Here is a 24,448-nt window from a genome sequence, read left to right as displayed (position 1 = left end):
GGGTTTGAAAGGTGTGGCAGCAACAGAAATCGGTGTCGGAGGTAAGAGAGCCAATGCTTGGAGACGCATTTGAATTGGCACACGCAAAATATTTCTTTAGGAGGTCTTCTATGTTTGTTATGCTTTCAACAGAAATGCTGCTTTTGAAGATTTTGGGATGAAGCCTATCAAAGGTTTATATACGTCATGAAGCATAAAATAAATTGACTCCTAATTGCCAATGGAAAAGAACCCTAACCAAATTGAAATAGATCTTTTCAACATGCATGCGAATGGTGCTGTCTATCTATATCAATCAACATAATCCAGGGTCAAAAATGATCAGTAACACAATATTTTACTATTATCGTAACTCTCTTAAGTTACAAACATTTATTCAAGACATGAGATCTCAATTTAACACTTACATAAAATTCTTATGTGATTTGATGAACAAAAAAGTGAAAGAAAAAAATAGGAGGGGGATGGATATGGATCATAAGATGCAGATACTAAAATGATGCAAATGACTTGCGACTTCTGCATATAAGGGCACAACAAACTCTCTTCCTGCATCTCCATAATGATATGCTAAAATTAGTATTACATAGGGAATTTGAATTTATTGGGATCTTTGATTCTCTCTTCTAACATCGACAGTGAATACAACTAGTTAAATTTGGCACTAATCCAACATTTGTATGAGACATACCACTACCAACTTTGGAAGGGAGAGACATGCTACTAGCAACAAAGCAACAATAGATGAAAAATACTAAACTAAAAGCTAAGTAATTGCAGGTGCATCAATCCCATACACGATTGTGATATGTTTTTTGAAGAAAGAAGAAAAGTGAATAGTACTAGTTAATTTGGAACTAATCCAAAATTTGGATGAGACATACCACTACCAACTTTGGAAGGGAGAGACATGCTACTAGCACCAAAGCAACAATAGATGAAACATACTAAACTAAAAGCTAAGTAATTACAGCTGCATCAATGCCATACACGATTGAGATATGTTTTTCAAAGAAAGAAGAAAAAAATTGTATGTACTTATGGTCTCATTGGTCCGTATTTTATATTTTCTAGCAAGAAGCATTATTACCTTCTCTTCCCCATGTAACAGGCAAAATAGATCGAGAAAAGAAAGGAAAAACAGTAAACACAAAGTAATAGGAAAAGATCATAGTAGCTAATTCTTGACATAAACACAAAAACCACGCTGATCATCCTTTCCTTTTTCCTCAAGTAATTAACTAATATGATCCATGCCCTACATCTTGGCTTTCAACTACTCTTCACAAACCGACCCTGCAGCATCAGTTTGTAACAAACAATTAGCTTTAAAAATCATCAATCTAGGGTATTAAACAGCACTAAGGGAGAGGAGCCCTGGTTACCAACCTTCATACGGGGTCGTTTCTCGGCATTTAGCTTCCGAACTTCATACCGAATCCGCTTAGAAAACAGTCTGTTCTCCCTTTTCCGCTTGTATCTCAATAAACTCGCCTGTCTTTGAATCTTCCTCTCCAAGCTACCGCTACCGCTACCGCTCTCTTCAGGCACCGTCCATAAATCCTCAATCTGCAATACCCAACCCAACACAAACAATTCCAAAGTAATTACGGGCCGGACTTTAGAAACAAACGTAAGTTGGGCCAAAGGCCCATATCAAGTGGGTCCCAGCAAGCAGGCAAAAAGTGGTCGGGCCCTGATTAATTTATTAGATTCCAGTCCACTCCTACCCTAAAAGCGTGAGCTAATTAACATTAATCAATTCAACTAATTCCATAACCAATCTAAAAACTTCAAGCTGAAATTACCTGGTATAAATTACTAAAATTAGGGTTTAGTAATTAATACAAAAATTAATGATGATGATGATGATGGTTCTTACATTGGCAGTAGAATCATGGAGGTGGTGAAAGAGCTGATCCTGAAGCAAGTCCGGCACCGTTTGCGGCGGCGGCTCGCCGTCTTCGGTTTTAATGTACAGCGACCCCTTATCGGACCAAGCATTCAAGACCTCCTCATAGTCAAGCTTCAACGCCAGCCGTCGATCCCGATAACCTTTCCGATCATCGCCGACGCTGCAACACGTGCTCGCCGAGCTGGTCGTCGTCGCCGTTAACTCGACCTCCTCCTTCACCAGCTCCGAGTAACACACCCACTTCTCGACGCTCCGATCTCCTCCGCTCCCCCTCATCGCCGACCGTACGATATCGTCGCCGCGTTCCATTCCGCGGCGGTAGCCGTAACTGGACTCGGCCTGGTCGTGATCGGACGACATTGTCGACGTCGTCGTCGTGGTGGCCGTGTCGGCGGAGGTGAGCAGCCCGTGGAGAGTGGCTCCGCCGTCGGATTCGAACAGCAGAGCCACGTTGTCGTCGGACTGGTGATCCGCCTCCGCCGCGTTCAGCTCCGGATGCAGCGGAAACAAATTAAGCTGGTGGCCGCGGCGCGTCACCGCCGTAGTAGTAGTAGTAGTAGCAGTCATCTTGGAATCCGTATCGGCGGAGGAGGCGGCGACGACGTCGTTTCGGGCGGAGAGCCGCGGCGAGCGGAGGCTCAAGTACTTCGGCTTTCTTCTCCGGCTCCTCGATTTCCGCGCCGCCGCCGCCGATCGCTTCGGTTTCAGTGAAGCTCTCTTTACCGGCTTGATTTCTTCTTCCTCCTCCTCCTTGATCATCTTCATCATAGAAATCGACCTGGTTTGAAATTTCACGTGATGATGATTCGGAGGTGGACTGTTCTTGTTGTGGTGGCACATTTCTCTTTCTTCCTCTAAAGTCTCTCTCTCTCTCTCTCTCTCTTTCTTTCTCACACACAGCTCTCTAGGGAGAAGGGCAGGAAGGTAATTTCGCGCCGGGTGGGTGGAGAGGGACTGGGACTGAGACAGAGGCAGTGGCACAGAGAGGGAGGGGAGAGAGACTGAGACAGTGAGACTACTTGACCCATTGGGAAGAGGGATGGTGACGTTGTGGGTTTAGGGACACGTGTTGGCGCGGTATTGGGTGGAGGGGTGGATTGTGGGTGTGTTATCTAGATTTCGTTTTGCTGTAGAAGCAAACGATCAGTGTCTTGAATGGGTCGTGGGTCGTGGGTCGTGGGTGATGGGTGATGGGTGATGGGTCGGGTGGGCTACTACTCTTTGCTCTTTCATGTGCCTCTGATAAATGCTAGGGAGGGGTACCAATCATGAGATGTGTGTGTGTGACCCTCTATGAGGTCATGTAAAAGTTTTTCAAACAATAATGCTGTTTTGATGAGCTCACATTATGAGTGTGATGATGATAAGAAAATGGGAAAAGATTATGATATGTCACAGCTTTGATCGTTCTCTGTAATGTAAAGAAAAATTCTGCTATGCACGGGTCATGTCAATGAATATGCAATTTCAGTAAATTTATGCCGTTGATATTTGTAAATAATATTCTTTATAATAACAAAAATAATATAGTTGATTATATCCAGCCGTCCATTTCTGTAGCAAATGCACGTCTGTGCACTGAATACTTGTTTTTAATGTTAGATATAAGTTTATTTGGCGAATTACACTAATGTTGTATGTACATGCAGTTTTATGATTATATAGTATGTATTGTATTTAAAATTAAAAAGAGTGTGTTACGATCAAATTGCTATAATCGAGTGAATGAATCATGTAGAATCAAATTGGGACTTCAAAATTTTTATTCATATTAATTGTCCTCGATGATCAAATATGAAATATCTTAGTTCAAAATAATTGTAACGATTTCTCTGACCTCGAAACTACACTATTTTGAAGATATTTTTTGAATATGGTCCATCATTGAAACTAGATTTGATACAATTAACTTGTGTGGTCTATACTTCTACCTAAAATTTGGGCAATATGGAATTGACATAAAGTTCTTGGTTTCGTATTTCTTTTTGCCTCAACTAGAATGTTTGATTTCAAACAACCAATGCACGGTCCAATTTAATCTTCTTCTTTTATGTGTAAATATAAGACTAATAAATTCTAGTATGGGTGCGACTATTGCCACCCTACGAACCACTTTGTTCACCCTACTGATAGGAACATTTTAATGTGGTATTTTAATAGTTAATTCCTCACATTTTGCTTAGTTAATTCCTTAACGAATCGATTTTTAACTCAATTTCTATTTTTTAGGTACATTGGAGTAGATGATGATGAAATGAGCTGTTTGGCCCTAAAATGAGCATTTTGGCCTGAGAAAGCGTGTCTTGGAGAAATTGAGCCAATGAGAAAGCGAGCTAGACAAGAAATGAGGAGTGGAAGACTAACCATCCGAACTTCAAATGAGTTGAAACTTTTCAGATTTATTCTAGAAAGCCCAAGGATCATTTCTTATGAAGAGTGCCAGAGCAAACTATGAGTGGAAGGCCTTCAAACAATCAGCCCAATTTTCTACAGAAGCAAAACTGGAAAACTGGACCTGTAAGAGGTCCAGCAGCATTTTCGGCCCAACCACATGGCAATACATTCTGAAATTTTACCACAGTAATCTACATTCATGGGGGAATATTTGTTATGAAGAAGTCTTGGGCAGAATCTAAACTTTCGGTGGAGATAAAATTGAAGTAAATGAGTAGGAAATCCATCATCATCATCACCCAAAAACATTCCATGTTTTAGGGTGTAATCATCATGTTTTCTCCATCATTTCTCACACTAATCCACCATCATCATCACCCAAAAACATTCCATGTTTTAGGGTGTAATCATCATGTTTTCTCCATCATTACTCACACTAATTTACTCCATCTTTTCCAATTTCACTCTTGTTTCTCTTCCCTATATAAACACCTTCTCCTCTCACTCTAAAATACATTCCTTCATCCATTCCATCTTCTTTGTCTCTCCATTTCCTTTCCATTTTCCCAACATATTCCTTCATCCATTTCATCTTCTTGTCTCACCATTTCCTCTCCATTTTCCTTAGTCACCAATTCCTTCATCAATTTCATCTTCTTTGTCTCTCCATTTCCTTTCCATATTCCTTCATCCATTTCATCTTCTTGTCTCACCATTTCCTCTCCATTTTCCTTAGTCACAAATTCCTTCATCCATTTCATCTTCTTGTCTCACCATTTCCTCTCCATTTTCCTTAGTCACCAATTCCTTCATCCATCTCATCTTCTTTGTCTCTCCATTTCCTTTCCATTTTCCTTCTCCATTCTCTAGTTTTAAGTTTCTGCATTTTCAAGCAAGGAGAGGAAGAAGAAGAAGGAGCCGTGAAGATCATATCCTCCATCATCCACCTTGAAGGCTTGCTTCCAAGATTCAAGATCCAACCATCTAGCTCTCCATCTCCATCTCCACTCACGGTGTAATTCGTTCCTTTTCCTTGTAACCTTTTTGGTTTCCTTGTTTGATTTCGTATAAACTTGTTTCTAGTTAACAATAATGTTTAGGGCAAAGTTTAAGCCCAATTTCTATGTTTAAATAAAGTTTTCGAATTCTATAATTGTGATTCTAAGTTGCTTATGTGAGTTTGTTCGATTAAATTTGCTTTATAGAAAACTTTTATATGTTTATCTTATTTGGGTCGACACTTATAGGATTTGCATGTAATTGGTGCTAGGTTTAAGAACATGAAATCGACTTTTCGTTTTGTGTAAACTTGAATCAAAGTAGTAAAGGTTCTGGACAAGAATCGAATTTAATTGAAGAGGATTGCAATTAGGTGGACTTTTCCATAACTAAGTTGTACACTTGAGTTGATAGCCTTTCTCTATGTCTAATGCGTTGAACATGTCATGATTGACTAGCTTTCTAGGGCTTGATTGCATGTTTGATAGGATTAATCTAGGTGCTTTCGCTTAGGTTAATTAGCATTGAAAAGTAAAATATGGGAAATCATTTGCTTTCGAATGTTTCACATGATCAACTCCTCTCTCATGACTTGGAAGAACAATTATAGGGTTTGAATCGAATTTGATTACATGGAATTGATTTTGATCTTTGTTCCTTGCGTTCCACCATTGTATATATGTTTTTACGTTTTCTTTATTTTATTTATTTTAATTTTAATTTTAAGAATCCTAATCCCCCCCCTTATTTGTGTTTACTTGTATATATTTATTCTTTATTTTATTTTTGTAAATAATACTTTTTTATTTTAATTCTTTATTTGTTTATACAATTGTATATATTTATATTCTTTATTTTATTTTTGTAAATAATACTTTTCTTTATTTGTTTCACAATTACAAGTGTACCCTCAATCCCCGGAATAGAACGATCCCTATTTACTTATACTACTAACGACATTTTCAGGGTTAAATTGTGCGCTTGCTTTGAGCGACGTCACCTACATGCTCTTCTCACCCTACATATATTTTTTGAGTTTCAAGTTTACTTTGTTCACCCATTTAGAAGTACCCAAAATACCATTTTCCCTACATGCTCTTCTCAGCCTACGTACATATATTTTTTTAGTTTCAAGTTTGCTTTGTTCACCCTAAATGCTTTCCCGTTTTTTTAGAATGCAAGAAATCCTCATAATCAATCTTAAAGGATTGACCTCCTCAGAGAGCTCAACAAAACCCATTATACAATAAGCAAAGACCCTCAGGGCCTTCCAACTCGATCTTAGGATATATGTTCTTCAAGAAATCAATATTCAAGTCCATTCAATTCAACCTGAAGAAGAATTCTAATAGGTATGCTGTACGCGCACATATGTTTTCATATAGCAAGAGAATCCAACTTGAAGAAAAGAAAACAAAAACGTGATTACATCATTTTCAGGCTCCAAGTAGGTGTTTTCAGACTCCATTAGCGTTAATATTTTTGAGGCATAGTTGTTAACATAACATGAGAACGATTGAAGATGATGAGTGCTAAAAAAGAAAGTCATAGGTTTTAATGATGATTGAAACGATTAAGTTTCAAGTTTAAATACGTGGCCTATAAAAGGAATAAAAAAAAAAATTGTAATTTTTAATAAGATACCATCCTTAATTGTAATTTTATTTTAAGGTATTTTGGTATTTCAATAAGTCAGAAAGTTGGAGGGTGAACAAAGTGGTTCCTAGGGTAGCAATAGCTGCACCCTTTTAGTATTCTACATTTCTACAAACTATATATATTCTGCCTTGATAATTGTTATTCTGTTAAGTTTATTTTCTCCATCAAATATAACCGTTGAAAAATCTAGAAAATCACATTAGCAAAAAGTAATAAATATCTAGAAACCGTAAAAAGTGTCTAGTATTTACTGCAAGCTTTGGTCAATTGTTCGAGTCAATGCAAGGTCAGTTGGTTTCATTGAGAAAATAACCAAAGTAAAAACTTGGAAACAGTGGAATGATTGGATCGAGTAAAAACAAAGCTCTGTTGTAAATAACCCCAAAAACCTTTACACGAGAAAGTGCACTGCACTGTGGCCTCTTCTGAAAAAGCCCTCTGTTTTCTTTTTGGTATCAATCAACCACACGTGTTCTAAGTTTTGCCACAAAAAACTCACATCGCCATCGAAACCCAGAAAAAATAAAAAGAAAGGGTTTTTACTCCGTTCCGTTATTCAGTTCAAATTACTGTAGCAGGTATCGGTATATACTGTATACCTTATAGAGTATAGACAACGATTCTTCCTAATAAGTCATATGTCCAATTGGCTATTTTCGTAAATTTGGTTGGCCCCCTTCGTTGGTACTTGGTAGGGTGTCGGTGGAAAGGGTCTTTTTGGGATTTTGGTTCCCTCCCAACATTTCACATCCATCTTTGGTGTATACTGACATAGTGTGGAGTGTGGAGTGTGGACTAAACTTGTCCGGGGATAACTCCCTGCTGGTTTTTGCCATAAATTGGAGTTTCCGAATTCGATGTTATTAGTTGAGAGTCAAGTGGTGGTGCGGTTATTTTTGTCTTTTCTCTTTCTTTTACTTAGCGTGATTGATTAGGGCGGCAAATGAATTAGGTATTTGTCGAGTTATTTTCTTGAATTGTAGGTTGTTCAGGAGATAATTACGCAACCGGTTCCGTTGGATTTTTGACTATTGAAAAACACCTATCTCGTATTCGATAATCTACCTTCTCAAAACATTTTTAATACTGATAATTTGCGAAATTAGTAAAGTCACATAATGAAATTGCGTCGAATTTATGTTGTGACACAGTGATAGCATGACAACAAGTGACAACCACTTTTATGAGTCTCATTAGTAATGATTATGAACTCAATCTATTGGGCCTTATAAAGATACTAATGGGATCTTGGGAAAGTGGGCCCAGCACAAAAGGTTCACCTCAAAAGGAGTATATGCAGCAGGCATTGGCCCTCTCACATTTTTATTTTATTTTTATTATTAATTTTTATCGAAATTACATGATATCTTCAAAAAATTTTAGGTTTTAGATATTAATCTGTGCTAGAGGGTCGTGTCAGTGCACTTCTTTATCATTGGCAATCAAAAATAAATTGAGCTTTAACTTCAATCAGAGTCATCAGAATTCGAATTGGGGTGTAGGGAACTAAGCCACTAAGGGTACAATTCTTGAAGACTCATACCAATTCGACCACATATGGTGGTTAGCCCCGTCAAATAAAATATTGGGAAAAAAAATATTAGTGTTAATTCTGTAGTTTTTTTTTTCCTCTAAATAAAGAAAGAACCAAATTATAAAAACAGCAACCCCAAACATACAAATTTTATGAATTATTTTTTTTATTTTTATAACAACTACTTCCTAACTTATCAATTCTAAAAACATTTGTAGCTGACAAGGGAACAGCTTATTCCCACAAGGTCCTGTTAAGATGATGACCCGATTGTTCAACAGCATCAATCAAGAAGCTTTCTCCTCTAAGAACATGCTTGGAAATTAACGTTCTGAAATTGCCGAGCTATCCAAATGATTTTGTACCCTTTGGACCACCAAATAAGAGAAATATAGACCTTTAGTTCAAAATGAATTTGTTATTAGAAAATATAATTAAATTCACGAATATAACAACTTAATTGTACATATAAGTACAAAATCCGCACTAAAAAAATACCGGTCCCGACAATAATAATAAGCCCCCACGTACAAAAAGGTTTAGCATGTCCCCTACAGAAAGCAAAGGAGCAAACTAGTTCACACTTAGCGACTGACGCCATTGAAAATCTTGCAACCATAACTAAGGGGTTCTCATCTAAGTAGTAACGAGTTCAAATTAAACGTATTAAAGAGGATAATTAAGAAGCGGCAAACCAGGATAATGAGTCTGATATAGTTGACCACGTGATGCTCATAATATTCTTAACACTTAATTTGTGATGATGAAAATTATAGAACGTGTTGTTTCTCCAGGAACATCTGATAAAATTAAACGTATGCATAAAAAATTAGCATGATCTATATGTAAATATTACACGCATGAATTAAGAAATGAAAAATTATATAAAGCTTCATGCATTATTAAAATTAAAACTATACATAAAAATTTAGTATGATCTATACGTAAATATTGCACGTATGAATTAAGAAATTGAAAATTATATAAAGCTTCATGGATTATTAAGAAGCTCACGTAATTAAACAAAAAAACAACTTTAAGGTACTATTTTTGCCAAAAGACACTTAATTAATTAATCCATGAAAAACAGAATCTATCATCTGATTGGAGCTTTTATATTTTGTCTTCAAAGTGATCGACCTTAAGACATGGGTCTCAGTTTCTTCATTGACGCCAAAAGAGTCGAGAAAAGCAATCATGTGGTTAGTAGGAAGGGGAGAAAATATGTCCGGAAATATTCTAACCTCGGCGCTGTTCACTCAATTGTGATTGGGAAGTTTACCTTGGAATGTAAACCCTAAATGTAAATTATTCTTCCCTACCAAAACGCAAAACTAAATAAAAAAATATCAATTAGTGGGTTTTATATATCTATCGACTATCGTCATGGCAATAAAGTTTCGAAAAACATCAAAATTCTAGAAATATGTTCGACACTTCTCAATGATGAAAACGCCAAAGTAACCAAATTTTCTATAGGTAGTATACGATAAATTAAGAACAGAAATTGAGAATTACGACCTGATTCATAGTGTAAAGGGAAAGAGATCCAAACGAAGTAATTAAGCAACCATTTGTAATCGATCCATATGCAGACTTGGTATTATTCTTTTTGTCCTTTCTTGTTAAACTCATTCAAATATTCATCGCTGTAAGAATCTTTTCACTTTTTGTAGGCGGGGTAGGAGAGAATGGCCAGCAATACTGAGGCAGGAAAGTCAACCATCTGACTTAGTGGGTTTGAATATCTAGGGTTTATCCACCTTCCATGATTAACGGTTTTAAACCGAACTGATTGATAGGAGGAAGAAGAGCCTATACATGAAAATGGAGGAACCTGAAATTACGACGAGGCAGGGCCCATCTTCTTATACTAATCACGCCATCTCTCTCGGCTTTTTACTCCTCCACTTGTAAAAAACCATAGCAAGACCCTCCTATAAATAAGACATTAAGCTAATTAAGTTGGCAGAAACCGTAGCAAACCCCAAACCCCATCAAAGATGGAAACCCAGCTCTCAATGTTGGTTATTCTGCTCGCTTCTGTTCTAACTGCAACTACTTTTGTTTCCTGCTCCCAACTTCAAGACCCTGATCTAGTAGTACAGGAGGTCCACAGGTAAATTCAAAAGCTTTAGTTTAGTTTCTTCAAATAATAGTGCTTCGTTTAGTTGATTAATTTAGATTATATATTAAACCTTTGCAGGAATATCAATGCGTCTAGGAGGCAGCTGGCCTATTCCTCATGTGGAAGTGGCAACCCCATAGACGACTGCTGGCGGTGCGACCCTAACTGGGAACAAAACCGCCAGCGCTTGGCCGATTGCGCCATCGGCTTCGGCAAGGACGCAATTGGCGGGAGAAACGGCCGAATCTACGTAGTCTCCGACTCAGGCGACGATGACCCTGTGAACCCTAGGCCCGGAACCATCCGACACGCCGTGATACAAGACGAGCCACTGTGGATCATTTTCAAGAGGGACATGGTGATCCAGCTGAAGCAAGAGCTGGTCATGAACTCGTTCAAGACCATAGACGGTAGAGGTGCGAGTGTTCACATTGCCAATGGACCATGCATCACCATACATCATGTCACCAACATCATCATCCATGGGATCAACATACACGACTGTAAGCAGGCCGGGAACGGAGACATTAGGGACTCCCCGAGCCACGCCGGGTGGTGGACGCAGTCCGACGGGGACGGCGTGTCGATTTTCGGGGGAAAGCACATTTGGGTTGACCATTGCTCGCTGTCAAATTGTCACGATGGACTCATCGATGCCATACATGGATCGACGGCCATCACGATTTCGAACAACTTCATGACGCATCATGACAAGGTTATGCTTTTAGGGCACAGTGATTCGTTTACGGAAGACAAGGGCATGCAGGTCACTGTTGCGTTTAATCACTTTGGAGAAGGGCTCGTGCAAAGAATGCCAAGGTATGTAATTGAATTCATCTAAATGATTATAAGAAATGTTTTTCTGATTATTTGATGTACAACAAATTTGATTACTATGCAGGTGTAGACATGGATATTTTCATGTGGTGAACAATGACTATACACATTGGGAGATGTATGCAATAGGAGGGAGTGCTTCCCCAACCATCTTAAGTCAAGGCAATAGATTTCTTGCACCGGATAGAAGTTTCGATAAAGAGGTTAGACTATCAACAAAGTCCATCAATCAAGGAACAGAACTTTCTACGCCACGAATGATCTTATACTCTTATAGTGTCGTCTATTTTTTTTTGTTTTTCCTCTGTCTGAAAAAGTTTAGGTTAAAGAGAGGTTTCCCCCCTAACATCATCTAGAAATAATTAATTAGTTCATGCATGTAATTATTTAATCTTGTATCATGCAGGTGACAAAACATGAGGATGCGCCGGAAAGTGAGTGGAAGAAGTGGAACTGGAGATCCGAGGGGGATTTGATGCTGAACGGCGCATTTTTCCGGCAATCGGGTGCCGGTGCATCGTCAAGCTATGCGAGGGCGTCGAGTCTCAGTGGAAGACCCTCTTCTCTTGTGGGTGCGATGACTGTCACTGCCGGTGCGCTTAACTGCCGGAGGGGATCCCGCTGCTAATTAATAGTTGTTTGCCTTAATGAAAGCTTTCACCGCGGATATATACTATATCGTAAACAAAAGGGCTATGCTACAACAACATTATGGATTAGTCCTTTGCTGCTATATATGCTGCGGTTAATCCTAAATTAGAAGGCTTAAGTTTCTTTATTAGTATCTTAATTAAGGACTTTCAACCTCTGTACGTTAACTATTAAAGCTATGTGTCTAGCTAGTCTGTTATGATTGACCTAGCTAGAAAGAGCAACTGCAGATGTGTTGACTACTTTTGAATATATATTATTTCCTAGTTTGAGTACGTTCTCTTCTCGCATGCGATGTCTTTCTAATTATCACTTCTGATTTAATTAATTTTTTTTACAGAGATGATCTTTAAAAATTAATTTAAGATACGAATCATTAGATGATAAATTTATTTAATAAAAGTATGTTAATTAATCAACAATAATGGTGAATATGCTTTAGAACCGACTACATGTAGTTCAGGAAGGATTATTATGCTTTAGAACCCAAGGATCATTATGTTTGGCAATACATTAGTAGTTCTCTTGATGCATGCATGCAAGAGCGTCGAGTTAATTTATCAAACAATAATTAGGAACAAAAAATTCACCAATTATGACTCACAAACAAAGACAATTAATTAGTGATCACTCCTGATCACTAAGAACATTATCTGATGAAATTAGGCGCATATATATAGCAGTATGCATGGAAATTGAAATCAACTTAAAGAAAAGAAAACTAACTTAAAAACTCAGAAAGCAAAGAAGCCAGCGACCACTACGATAACCGCGGCGGCGCAAGCGGTGGAGACCTTTCTCGCAGCAGTAGATTTCGGAGCCTCACCGGGAGGAACAACAGGGGAATCACTACCGGTAGTGGTGTCATCGGTGGGGACGGGGGGAGATGATGCAGCCGATGAGTCTGATACCGGTGCGGAGGAGGTTGAAGAGGAGTCGTCGGAGCTGGATGATGATGACCCCTTGGGTGGCTTGCTGCTGCTGCCTGAAGATGAAGATGAAGATGATGAGTCAGATGAATCAGATGATGAAGATCCTGAGCCCTTGGGTGACGGTGCTTTGCCGCCGCTACCGCCAGAGGTAGTTGGTGCTTTAGCGCTGCCGCTACTGCTACCGCCAGAGGAAGATCCTGACCCCTTGGGTGGTGATGCTTTGCCTCCACCGCTGCCGCCTCCACTGCTACCGCCAGAGGACGAGTCGGACGAGTCGGATGAAGGTCCCGGAGACGCTTTAGGTGAAGGAGACTGTTTGGGGGATGGTGCTGATTTGCCGCTTGAGCCGCCGGAAGAAGAAGAGTCCGGTGCGTTGGCGGGAGATGACTTAGGAGATGGTGAAGAAGTGGGAGAGGATGAGGAGCCCCCCTTGTCGGACTTGGGTGACGGTGCCGATGAAGACGAGTCCGAGCCCTTCGGGGATGATGCTGATGAGGATGAGTCTTTCGCCTTGGGGGCATCGGCCGATGATGATGAGGAGGACGAGTCTTTCGCCTTGGGGGCATCGGCCGATGATGATGAGGAGGACGAGTCTTTCGGGTTAGGGGGTGATGCTGATGGAGAACCGTCGTCGCCGTCGCTTTCCGTGTCTTTTTTCGGATTCTTTGAGGCCTTGGAGGGTGCTGGTGACTCCGCCATGGCAACTCCGATAATGGCAACCAACATGAGAGCGAGAATGATCACTTTCCTACTCGCCATTTTGACCATTGTCGTAGTAGTAGTGCTGAGCTTGAGGTCAGTGTTCTTCTTCTAGGTCAAGTACTGGTTGGATCCTAATGGTTCGTCCGGTAGGTTTCTTCTCTAATTGAATATATAGAGAAAGACTGCGCGGCCAGAGGATGAGGGATATGGTGGTGAAGGGGATGAGATTTATGGGGCTCGACTTGGAAGAGAGGTAGATTAGGGAATCTATGTAAGGAAACACAGGACACTTGGTTGGTTTTCTCCATTGAAACTCATTGTGATGAGTTGTTTTGGTTAGGTCTTGTTATTACAATGACAACGGTGAGCTCGAAATGAGAGGTGGATATTCTTGTCTAACCAGGAATTAAGGGATAGTGTTTATTTGCGCTGCTTAATTTGGCACCTGCTTTTATTAGAAAAACTAACATTAGAAACGGTGGTTCATTGATCTCCCAAAAAAAGAAGAAGAAAAAAAAGGGTCATTTGGTGTTGTTTCTTAATTTTGAAACTATTTATTAATATTGTCTAGAAGATATACTTTTGGATGTTTAATATACACTACAAGAGAAAATAGCAAAAGCGAGGAATTTCATTGTGACAACTCAAAATTGGTTGCAAAATCTTGGCAAATACGAGGAAATTTCAGTTGTCGCACATGATTCCATCAGCGACAACCAATTTGTCGCATAAAGTAGGCATTTGCGAGAAATTGATAGTTGTCGCCCATATGACATTATGCGACACTCAATTCCTCACAAAATGTCAATTAGGCAACAATTTCTACCAATTGTCGGTTAATGTTCTTGTGACAACTTTAACTTCCTCGCAAAAGATTAATTTGGCGACGACTTCTAAGTTCTAAGGGTTGTCATTTAATGTTTATGTGACAACTAGATTTTTGTCGCTGAATATTGATTTAGTGACCACTTATGTGAGTTGTCGATTAATGTTTATGTGACACCCTTAACTTCCTCACTGAAAATCAGTTTGGTGACAACTTGAATAGGTTGTCGCTTAATGTTAATATGACAATTTGAATTTCGTCACTGAAAACTAATTAGGCGACGACTTCTACTAGTTGTCAGTTAATGTTTATGTAACAACTTTAATTTTCTCACAAAAGACCAATTAGGCAATGACTTCTACAAGTTGTCACTTGATGATTATGTAACAACTTGAACTTCCTCGCTGAAAACCAATTAGGCGATGACTTCTACGAGTTGTCGGTTAATGTTTATGTGACAACTTTAATTTTCTCGCAAAAAGCCAATTAGGCGACGACATCAACGGGTTGTTGCTTAATGTTTATGTGACACCTTGAAATTTCTCGCTAAAAATTAATTAGGCGATGACTTCTATCAGTTATCGGTTAACGTTTATGTGACAACTTTAATTTTCTCGCAAAAGACCAATTAGGCGACGACTTCTACAGATTATCGCTTAATGTTTATGTGATAACTTGAAATTCCTTGCTGAAAATCAATTAGGTGATGACTTCTATCAGTTATCGGTTAACATTTATGTGACAACTTTAATTTTCTCACAAAAGACCAATTAGGCGACGACTTCTACGGGTTGTCACTTAATAATTATGTGATAACTTGAATTTGCTCACAACCTACCGATATATCATAAAGGAAAAATATCTTATCTTCCACCGTTTCTGCGAAATTTCTCAGATATAATCAAATATTTTTGATAAAATGAAGAAATATTTGTAAAATGTGAGAAGAGAAAAAAAAAATAAAAAAGTTACTCGAGAGAAACATACATTATGAAATATGAAGGTTATGTGGGGGTTTAAAATTTAAAAACATTTTCTATTCAAGAAATGACCTGATAGAGAAGTAGCGCAATTTGTTTGGGAAAAATGCCTTAAGGTGAAATATCTCAAGGTACATTTGGGTGAGGCAAAACCCCTCAAGGTGAATTTAGGTGAGGCGAAATCTCCTCAAGGCGAGTCTAGGTGAGAAGAAACCACTCAAGAAGGATTTGGGTGAGACGAAATTATCTTAAGATGAATCTGTGTGAGAAGAAATCTCCTCAAGAAGAATATGGATGAGGAGTAATCCCCTCGAGTGGAATCTAGGTGAAAAAAATCCCCTCAAAGGTAATCAAAGTAATGAAAAATCTCCTCAAGGTGAATATAACTGCAAGGATACCTGCCGGCAAATGGAGACCAAATACTTCAATAAAATTAAAAGTTAAGCATGTATCATAGCTCATGGAAAGGATGATAATGTCTAAATTTAAGACAATTTGAAGTTACTAAAAGAGCCATCATTTCTCTCAAACCATGAGCATTTTAGGTATATATATTGCTTCAGGATCCGTCTATCATTTCTCATACTTTCTACTTCTTTGAGCACAATTAGATTTTTATTCTTCACTATTTGATTTAGATTTAATGGAGATCAACTACAATTGAGAAGAGAATCAAATGAGTAGTGTAAGTAACAAGGACACTTCGTAACAGTAACTGACCAAGAGATAAAGAAAATAAATTGATCACATCACATCGTTTAATAGTTACATTTCCCCATAAGTACACTTTTATTTTAATCTCTCAAATTTCTATATGCTACTATACTCCTGAATTAACTTAGAGATCACAGCCTTATACAACATTACCAAATCAATGCATTAATAGTTGTTGATTTTTTCTTTTCTTTATGAGACAAGAGTTATACTACAAATACAAGATCTTAACTTAGTTGTCAGACTACAATTCATATATCTCTTCAATGAAATTTGCTAAATAATGCCCTGTGACAGTTGTGTGCTTTTAGAGTCTAAAATTTTAAATCAATCTTTTTGTACATTAGAGGGAAATTGAACCTTCATCTAATCTAATCTTAATTTAAAATCCTAATTTTCAAAGCTAATACCAGATTTTGGAGGAAAAATATTCCAAAGAAAAAAAAAAGCGCAATGTATAAAAATGAGGGGGCTTCTTCTATATCAAAATAAAAGTAAAAAAAATGAAAATAAAAACCTAATCACTTCTGCGGCTCTGCCTCTTCCCCTTGCATCCTCATCAAAGCCGCGCAGGACCACTTCTCTCTCGTCACCACCAAGCTCACCTCCGCTCTCAACCTCACGCCGTCCATGACCTTCGTCATGCTCATCGCCCTCAGAAATGGCGTCCCGGGCGTCTTCGTCTCCGTCCGCCGTGACAACTACCGGATCTGATTCAGCGGGATCCTCTCTGCCGGGACGTTTTTCGCGGTCTACGGGGCTGGTTTCGCTCAACCTGGCGATGTTCATGAGGAACGTCATGTTCAATTTGATTTCAGTTCTTGTTCTATAGGACCGGGTAATTTTTGTAGCCACCGCCTTCCGCGCATCACATCGCGAAGAGAAACAAAGGTGAGTTTCCTGCTTCCGGGTTAATTATAGCTTTCTATTGTTTAATTATACTCTTCATTGATAGATTTTTGAAATTGCATGATAAGCTTACTGATGCATGCTATTCCAAAATGCTCTGTTGAGAAAGTAGTTGGCAGTAGCTAATGAGTATTGGGCCATTGGCTTTAACATTTTCGGTCAACTCAATGGTATTACTAATCAATATATCCAAGTGTGTAACATAGACCAGATGTCCTCATGAGTGCTTAGTTTGAAGGACAAGCTCAAGCATAGTGTTAGGAAGATTCTGAGTATGCATGTTTATATGCAGTCATTAAGCTGATCCTTTTTCTTCTCTGAGAGCGGTGGAGTTGGTGAAGTTTTCTAATCCATCAGTCTTTGCCATGGTACATTTGCTTGATTTCCACAGCCTTGTTTGCAGGGCATGTGGCTGTGGTCATGGATGGTAATGTGAGAGGTTGGGTCATGAGGCATGTAGTGGCCTCAAAGAAATCTTGTTGAGCAATGATATGTGTTGGAAATGGAGGTTATGGTTCTGAACGTTTCTGTGCTTTCTTATGATCAAGGTTCTAAAAAACGCTAGGCGCTAGTCGGGCGGTGACCCAGGGACTAGCGCCTGGGGGCCTAGGCGGGAGCCTAGGCTGGGACTAGGCGGGGACTAGGCGGTTTTTTTTAAATAAATTTTAAATTATTTTAATGACATATAATAATATAAATGACAATATTTAAAGTCTAAAAATTAATTATAAATATAAAAATAGTCAAAATATAGAATAAATTAGGGTTTATGACTGCCTAGGCTCCGCCTAGAACCGCCTAGCCCGCCTAGTCCCCGCCTAGTCCCCGCCTAGCACCGCCTAGCACCACCGCCTAGCCCTCCTAGAAGCCCAGCACCTAAGGGAAACGCCTAGGCCAAAATCGGAGCGGTTCCTTGCCGCCTAGCGCCTAGGCGCCGCCTAGGCCGATTTTTAGAACATTGCTTATGATAATTGGTTTTGTTCCAAGTTTGGTTGTTAATGATTATGACAATGCATGAGTTTCTATGTTTCAAGATGCATCTGAGGGGAGGTCTATTTGGTTATACCCTAGCCTCCTCCCTTATAATTTATTTGAACTGTGATTATGAAGGTCTCTTTGGGATGGGTAACAATATTTCTACTTTTCAGTTAGAGTGAATATGAAATTGTTTATTCTGGAACTTGTGACTTTAGTGATACAATTGGTCAGGGACTATGGAATAAAATGAAGCTTTTTGATGCAGAACAGTCCACTTTCAGTGCTTTGGCTAGCACCGCAACTGTGGTGATTGTTTCTTGGCCAATTTACCATGTAATTTGGTATGTTTTCTATTTACTTAACAATAATTTTTTCAATTTTAGGTAGAAAACTGAGTTAATTAGGATTTGGGATTAGATTAAGCAACTCGCATACTTGCTGTTCTGATACTATGCAGGCATGATGCAGAAGCTATTTGGGCTGCAATAGAGTCTGGTGAAACCTAGGTTGGTAGATGCAATGAAGTTATCATTCAAATTACTTCTCCATCAAGAGAACTTGGTATCATAGTGGAGGTAAGTTTGCACTATTGTTCTTTTTAAGCCAGGTTATCGATTCATTGTCAAGCACTTCTCATTTCTTAGAACTGAGTCATTGTTTTGCCTTGCAGATGCCATAGCCTCTACAAAATCTCTAAAAATAAACTTTCAGCCTTCAGTTGTGTGTGCAAGAGCGAGTAGACAATATTCCAATATTTGGGGAAGTGATCAGGAGCATGCCAAAAAGATGAGGAGTTCATTGCAACACTTTCCAGCAAACCAACGACCAATAATTTGGTTAGCAGAATGTTGGATTTAGTACACAAGGATCTCTAGACTGTTTTGAATTATTATTGATCTAACTATTTTTTTGAATTGATATTGATTGTAAAGAATACTATGGGTTAATATATTCTTATTTTGTCGGCTCATCTTTACTATATATTAAATGCTATGAAAATGAATTTTCTTGCTATAGATTAGAGAATCAAGAACGACAAAAGTAAAAAGACTAAATTTCTCGCTTAATTAAATATGCGACGACTTTGGATTGTCGCTTAATATATTTTACTGATTGTCAAAAGCGACGAAATTACATCGTTGTCGTTTTTTCAATAATGCGACACAATTTGTTCCTCGATGAAATTATAGGAGACAAACAAGAAGCCTTGCATATAATTTTCTACAACAAATACTTATGTGTCACATATTAATATATGCAACAAAAATGAAACCTTGCAGTTATTTTTTGCAACAAAAAAAAGTCTTGCATATAAATTTTTTATCAAACATATAAGCCTTGCAGACGGAATATGCAACGTAAACGAGATCTCGTATATTAGAAAGTGTAACAAATATAAAGTCTCATTTATAACATTCTGTAACGCACTCACTTGTCTCGCAAGATGTCATACACGAGGAACGACTTGCATCGCTTATTGAAAATGCAACAAACATCTAATCCCCGCATATGGAATATGCGACATAAACGAAGCCTCGTATATTTAAAATAGTAACAAATATAAAGTCTCACATATAGTTTTGGGTAACACATTTGTGTGTGTCACAATTTGTGATATGCTAGCAACCAATTGCGTCGCATATTGGAAAAGCGACAACCGTGTAATTTTGTCGTTTTTAACAATCAGTAAAACACATAAGGCGACAACTGGTTGCGACAACCCAAAGTTGTCACATTTTCAATTCAACAAGAAATTTAGACTTTTTACGACAACTTTGGGTTGTCGCTGATGACATTTTCTCTTGTAGTGATAATTTTGGAGCTTAAATGGTACCGTCACGAGTAAATATTAAGAAAGAATAGAAACTTAACTTAAATTCACATCACAAATAGATTGATAACAAATTTCAAGTAATCACCAAGCAAACCCATCCTAGGGTTTGAGCAGAACGGCGGCAGGCTTTCTTTGGTGACCGGCTGATCTAACACCGACTAGATTCCTCATCAGGGTGAGGTTTGCGTAGGGAGGCACAAGTGAGTCGAGGATAGATCAAGGAGGAGTCAAGGATCACATTGTTCGGTTCCGGTCGAGGGATCCTGTTAAGGAATGAACCCTAACTTGAGAAAATGCAGAAGGAGAAAATCAAAGATAAAAGGAAATTAACAGGTTTTCATTCATGGTCTTAGAGTTTACAGAGTGAGGCTTATATAGCCCTTATCATGTGGACACGTGTCGCACATGGAGTGAGCACCCCTAATTGAACCCTAACATGCATAATTGGACTTAATTAGACTAATACGGTAATTAACTAACTCAGCTAATTGATCACGTGCCAAGTATGAGCACGCTGCTGCTTCTCCCAGATGGACTAGGAAATCCATTTAAGCTATTTTTGTAACAATCCAACCCTTTTAAGATAAGCTTGTCCTCAAGCTTGGAAGTCAGGAAAACGCTGCATTATTTCTTCAGGTTCCTCCCAGGTGGCCTCCTCCTCAACTGTTCCAAGCCATTGGATTAACCACTTGGTTACTGGCTCATTTCCCTTTTTAACAAGCTGCCTGCCCAAAATCTTAGCAGGGTACCATCTGGGATTGTAAGGATCAATGTTTGGAGAGGTAAGTGAGCAGAGAGATTATAGCTGCATCTCTAATTTTCTTCTTTAATAAGGACACATGGAAGACTGGATGTACTCTTACTGAACTAGGGAGCTTCAATTTGTAGGCAACCTGACCAATTTTTTTCTCAATCTGGTATGGACCATAATATCGCGGAGCAAGCTTGTGGATGAGTCTTTTCTTTACTGACTGTTGTCTGTAAGACTAAAGTTTCAAGTACACCCAATCCCCTTCAGCAAAAGTCCTCTCAGAATCATTTCTGTCATAGAACTGCTTCATTCTAGCTTGAGCTATCTGCAAGTTTCTTTTGATAATTGCCAAGAGTGCATCTCTAGTTTACAGCTGATGGTCAACAGCTTCCACAGAAGTTGAACCTGGCTTGTAGACTCGAATAATGGGTGGCTCATATCCATATAAAGCTTGGAATGGTGTCATGCCAATTGCAGAATGGTAAGCCTAGTTATACCAATACTCAGCCCAAGGTAAGGCTTCGACCCATGAATGAGGCTTCTCTCCCACAACACATCGAAGATACTGCTCAAGGGTCCTATTGAGATTCTCAGTTTGTCCATCTGTTTGAGGATGGTAGGCCGAGCTCTTGTTCAGAGATGTCCCTTGAGCCCGGAAGAAAGCTTCCCAAAAGTTGCTCAAAAACACAAGATCTCTATCCGATATGATGGACTCAGGCATACCATGAAGTTTAAAAACATGGTTGATGAAATGTTAAGCAATGATTGCAGCAGTATATGGGTGAGCTAGGGGTATGAAGTGACCATATTTGGTCAATCTATCCACAACTACCATTATAACAGCTTTACCTGAAGAAGTTGGAAGACCCTCAATGAAATCCATAGATATCATAGTCCAAGCCTTCTCTGGGATCACATTGGGTTGCAAGAGACCTGGTGGATGAATAGTCTCATAGTGGTTCTGTTGACAGTTGTGGCAAGCAGCTACATAAGTCTTCACATCTTTATGCAATCCGGGCCAAGAAAAAGATCTTATAATTCGTTTTTTTGTTCTGTGGACTCCAGCATGCCCCCCATTGTAACCATCATGAAACTCTTGAATGATCTTCTTCCTCCAATTTCCTGTCACGAGTACATATATTTTGCTTCTGTATAGTAGTTGAGAGTTGGCCAAAGAATAATATGGAGTGGGTGATGATCCCTGCTCTAGTTGTTGGATAATCTCCTTTGCTTCAGGGTCAAGTACAGTAGCTGCTTGAATATCTTGCAAGTAATCATGCACAGGTGAAGAGATCCCAGTTATTGCATTTAGTGTCCTATATTTAGTGATGACCTCGGTATTGATGTTGCATAATTCCTCCCTTCTTGACAAATCATCTGGAGCTGCATTATTCTTACCAGACTTATAGTGAATCGAGTAATCATATCCCGCGAGCTTCAACAACCATTTCTGTTGAGTTGGAGTAGAGATCTTCTGTTCCAAGAAGTAATGAATCTTTCTATGATCAGTATATATCTTAAAGTGGTTTCCCAACAAATAAGGCCTCCAATGCTGAACTGCAAAGACTACAGCTAACATTTCCTTGTCATAAACTGACAAAGCAGCATGTCTTGGGGCTAAATCCTTGCTTAAAAAAGTAATGGGGTGCCCTTCCTGAGAGAGAATTGCTCCAATGCCAACTCCTGAAGCATCACACTCGATCACAAACTCTTTAGAAAAATCAGGTAATGCTAAAACTGGGGTGGTCATGAGGGCCTGCTTCAAATTATCAAATGCTGCAATAGATTCTGGTGTCCATTGAAATCCTCCAATTTTGAGCATATCAGTGAGTGGCCTAGCTATAGTCCCAAAATTTTTTACATACTTCCTGTAGTAACCTGCCAGTCCCAAAAAACCTCTCAGCCCTTTGAGTGTGTGTGGTCGACCCCAAGTTTTTATGCACTCAATCTTTGTAGGATCCACTGCAACTCCCTAAGCAGTGATGCATGACATGTCCCAAATACTCCACTGTAGCCACTCCAAAGCTACATTTACTTTGTTTGACCTTAAGTGAGTGTTGTTGCAGAGTTATGAAGATTTTTTCCAAATGTTCCACATGTGCTTCCAAGGATGAACTGTAGACCAAAATATCATCAAAGAAGACTAAAGCAAACTTCCTTAAATGATCTCGCAACACATCATTCATGACAGATTGGAATGTAGAAGGTTCATTGGTTAAGCCAAATGGCATAACCAGGAACTCATAGTAGCCATTATGCGTTCTGAAGGCAGTTTTACTCACATCCGCAGGACTCATTCTTATTTGGTGATAACCAGACCTCAAGTCTAATTTAGTAAAGATGGAAGAGCCATGGATTTCATCTAGCAACTCATCCACCACAGGGATCGGATACTTATCTTTAACTGTGGTTGCATTTAATGATCTGTAATTCACACACATTCTCCATGTTCCATCTTTTTTTTTTTACTAACAACACTGGTGAGGAGAAAGGGCTCACACTTGGCTTAATGATTCCATTGTCAAGCAGTTCCTGCACAATCTTTTCTATCTCAGTCTTCTGAAAATGTGGATATCTGTATGGTCTAACACTCACAGGAGGTGTATTTGGCAGTAGTTCAATCTTATGATCTTGTGTCCTGGCTGGAGGTAGTGATGTTGGAGTGGTAAAAATCTCTGCATATTTGGTGATGAGAGCTTGTATCCGTGGATGAGGTGAATCCACATTATTGTTTGCCACATTAGGCAAGGTGGCCTGAACCTGAATCAGCATAGCCTCCTTTTCTTTCTTGAGTAGCCTAGTCATTGCCTTGCAGCTAATAACTGAAGCCTTAGTAGAAGTCTCTCCTTGTAGTTGGTAAGTGCAGCCCCCAACTGTAAACTTCATTTTCATGGTTTCAAAGTTCCACACAATGTCTCCTAATGACTTAAGCCAACAAGCTCATAATACTACCTCACATCCAACCACTGGAAGTATATAAAAATCATCCATGAATTCCAATTGCTGTAGCTTAAGTTGTGTGCGTACTTCTCCTCTAGTTTGCATTGTTGCACCACTGGCCAAACGCACATTTAAAGGAGAAAACTGGTGTATTTGAGCCTTGGAACCTTTGAGTAGTTGGGGATGAATAAAATTGTGTGTAGCACCAGAATCAATGAGGATGTGTACTACTTTCTTGTTAAAAATTCCCTTCAACTGCATGGTAGCTGGTTGTGCATTTCCTCCTCCTCCCATAACCTGTAATCTTATCAATGGTTCTTTAATATCAACAATTGGAGGTACCTCCATTAGTTGTGTCTCCTCAGACTCTTCTGCCATTTCATCTTCATTGAGAATAATTTCCATACTCATTAATTGGCCCATTTTTCTGCAGTTGTGCCCCGGTTTGTAAGGCTCATTGCAGAAGTAGCATTGATTCCTAGCTCTTCTTGCTTCAAACTCAGCATCAAAGAGCTTAACTCTGACACTATTGTTTCCATGTGAAGACCCTGAGTTTCCATGAGTGATCCGAGGAGTGAAACCATTTCCACTTGGCTTAGCATTAGCCCTAACATCTGATGCAACTTTTGGACTGAATCTTGAGGCTGTTTTGGTATTGTAAGCAGTTCGTGAGAAGTTTCGATGGCCTCCACTTCTTGTTTCATAAACTCTCGCAAGCTCACATGCTTCATATAGCGTTCGAGGTTTCTGAGCTTGCATATCCAT

General features: G+C 39.0%; 2 protein-coding genes and 1 long non-coding RNA gene across 3 annotated transcripts; 1 reads left to right on the top strand and 2 right to left on the bottom strand.

The window, feature by feature from the left end:
- Window positions 1-1,002: 1,002 nt before the first annotated feature.
- LOC112186763 lies at window positions 1,003-2,888 on the bottom strand. Its single transcript, XM_024325272.2, has 3 exons — window positions 1,883-2,888; window positions 1,390-1,569; window positions 1,003-1,296 (listed from the first exon to the last, which is right to left on the bottom strand). Exons 1-3 carry the CDS (start codon window positions 2,753-2,755, stop codon window positions 1,273-1,275), a joined length of 1,077 nt encoding a protein of 358 aa, XP_024181040.1. The 5' UTR covers window positions 2,756-2,888; the 3' UTR covers window positions 1,003-1,272.
- A 5,842-nt stretch (window positions 2,889-8,730) lies between these two features.
- LOC121051548 lies at window positions 8,731-9,259 on the bottom strand. The gene is made up of 3 exons (XR_005806074.1): window positions 9,197-9,259; window positions 9,000-9,052; window positions 8,731-8,898 (listed from the first exon to the last, which is right to left on the bottom strand). It is a non-coding gene; the product is annotated as an uncharacterized LOC121051548 (long non-coding RNA).
- A 761-nt stretch (window positions 9,260-10,020) lies between these two features.
- LOC112188423 (pectate lyase) lies at window positions 10,021-12,392 on the top strand. Its single transcript, XM_024327541.2, has 4 exons — window positions 10,021-10,620; window positions 10,708-11,448; window positions 11,531-11,669; window positions 11,873-12,392. The coding sequence occupies exons 1-4, from the start codon at window positions 10,505-10,507 to the stop codon at window positions 12,092-12,094; spliced, it is 1,218 nt and encodes a 405-aa protein (XP_024183309.1). The 5' UTR covers window positions 10,021-10,504; the 3' UTR covers window positions 12,095-12,392.
- Window positions 12,393-24,448: the final 12,056 nt, after the last annotated feature.

This window comes from Rosa chinensis, chromosome 2 (assembly GCF_002994745.2).
Source record: "Rosa chinensis cultivar Old Blush chromosome 2, RchiOBHm-V2, whole genome shotgun sequence".
NCBI lineage: Eukaryota > Viridiplantae > Streptophyta > Magnoliopsida > Rosales > Rosaceae > Rosa > Rosa chinensis.
The sequence above is the reverse complement of the archived record's forward strand: the minus strand, read 5'-3'. Positions and strand labels throughout refer to the sequence as shown.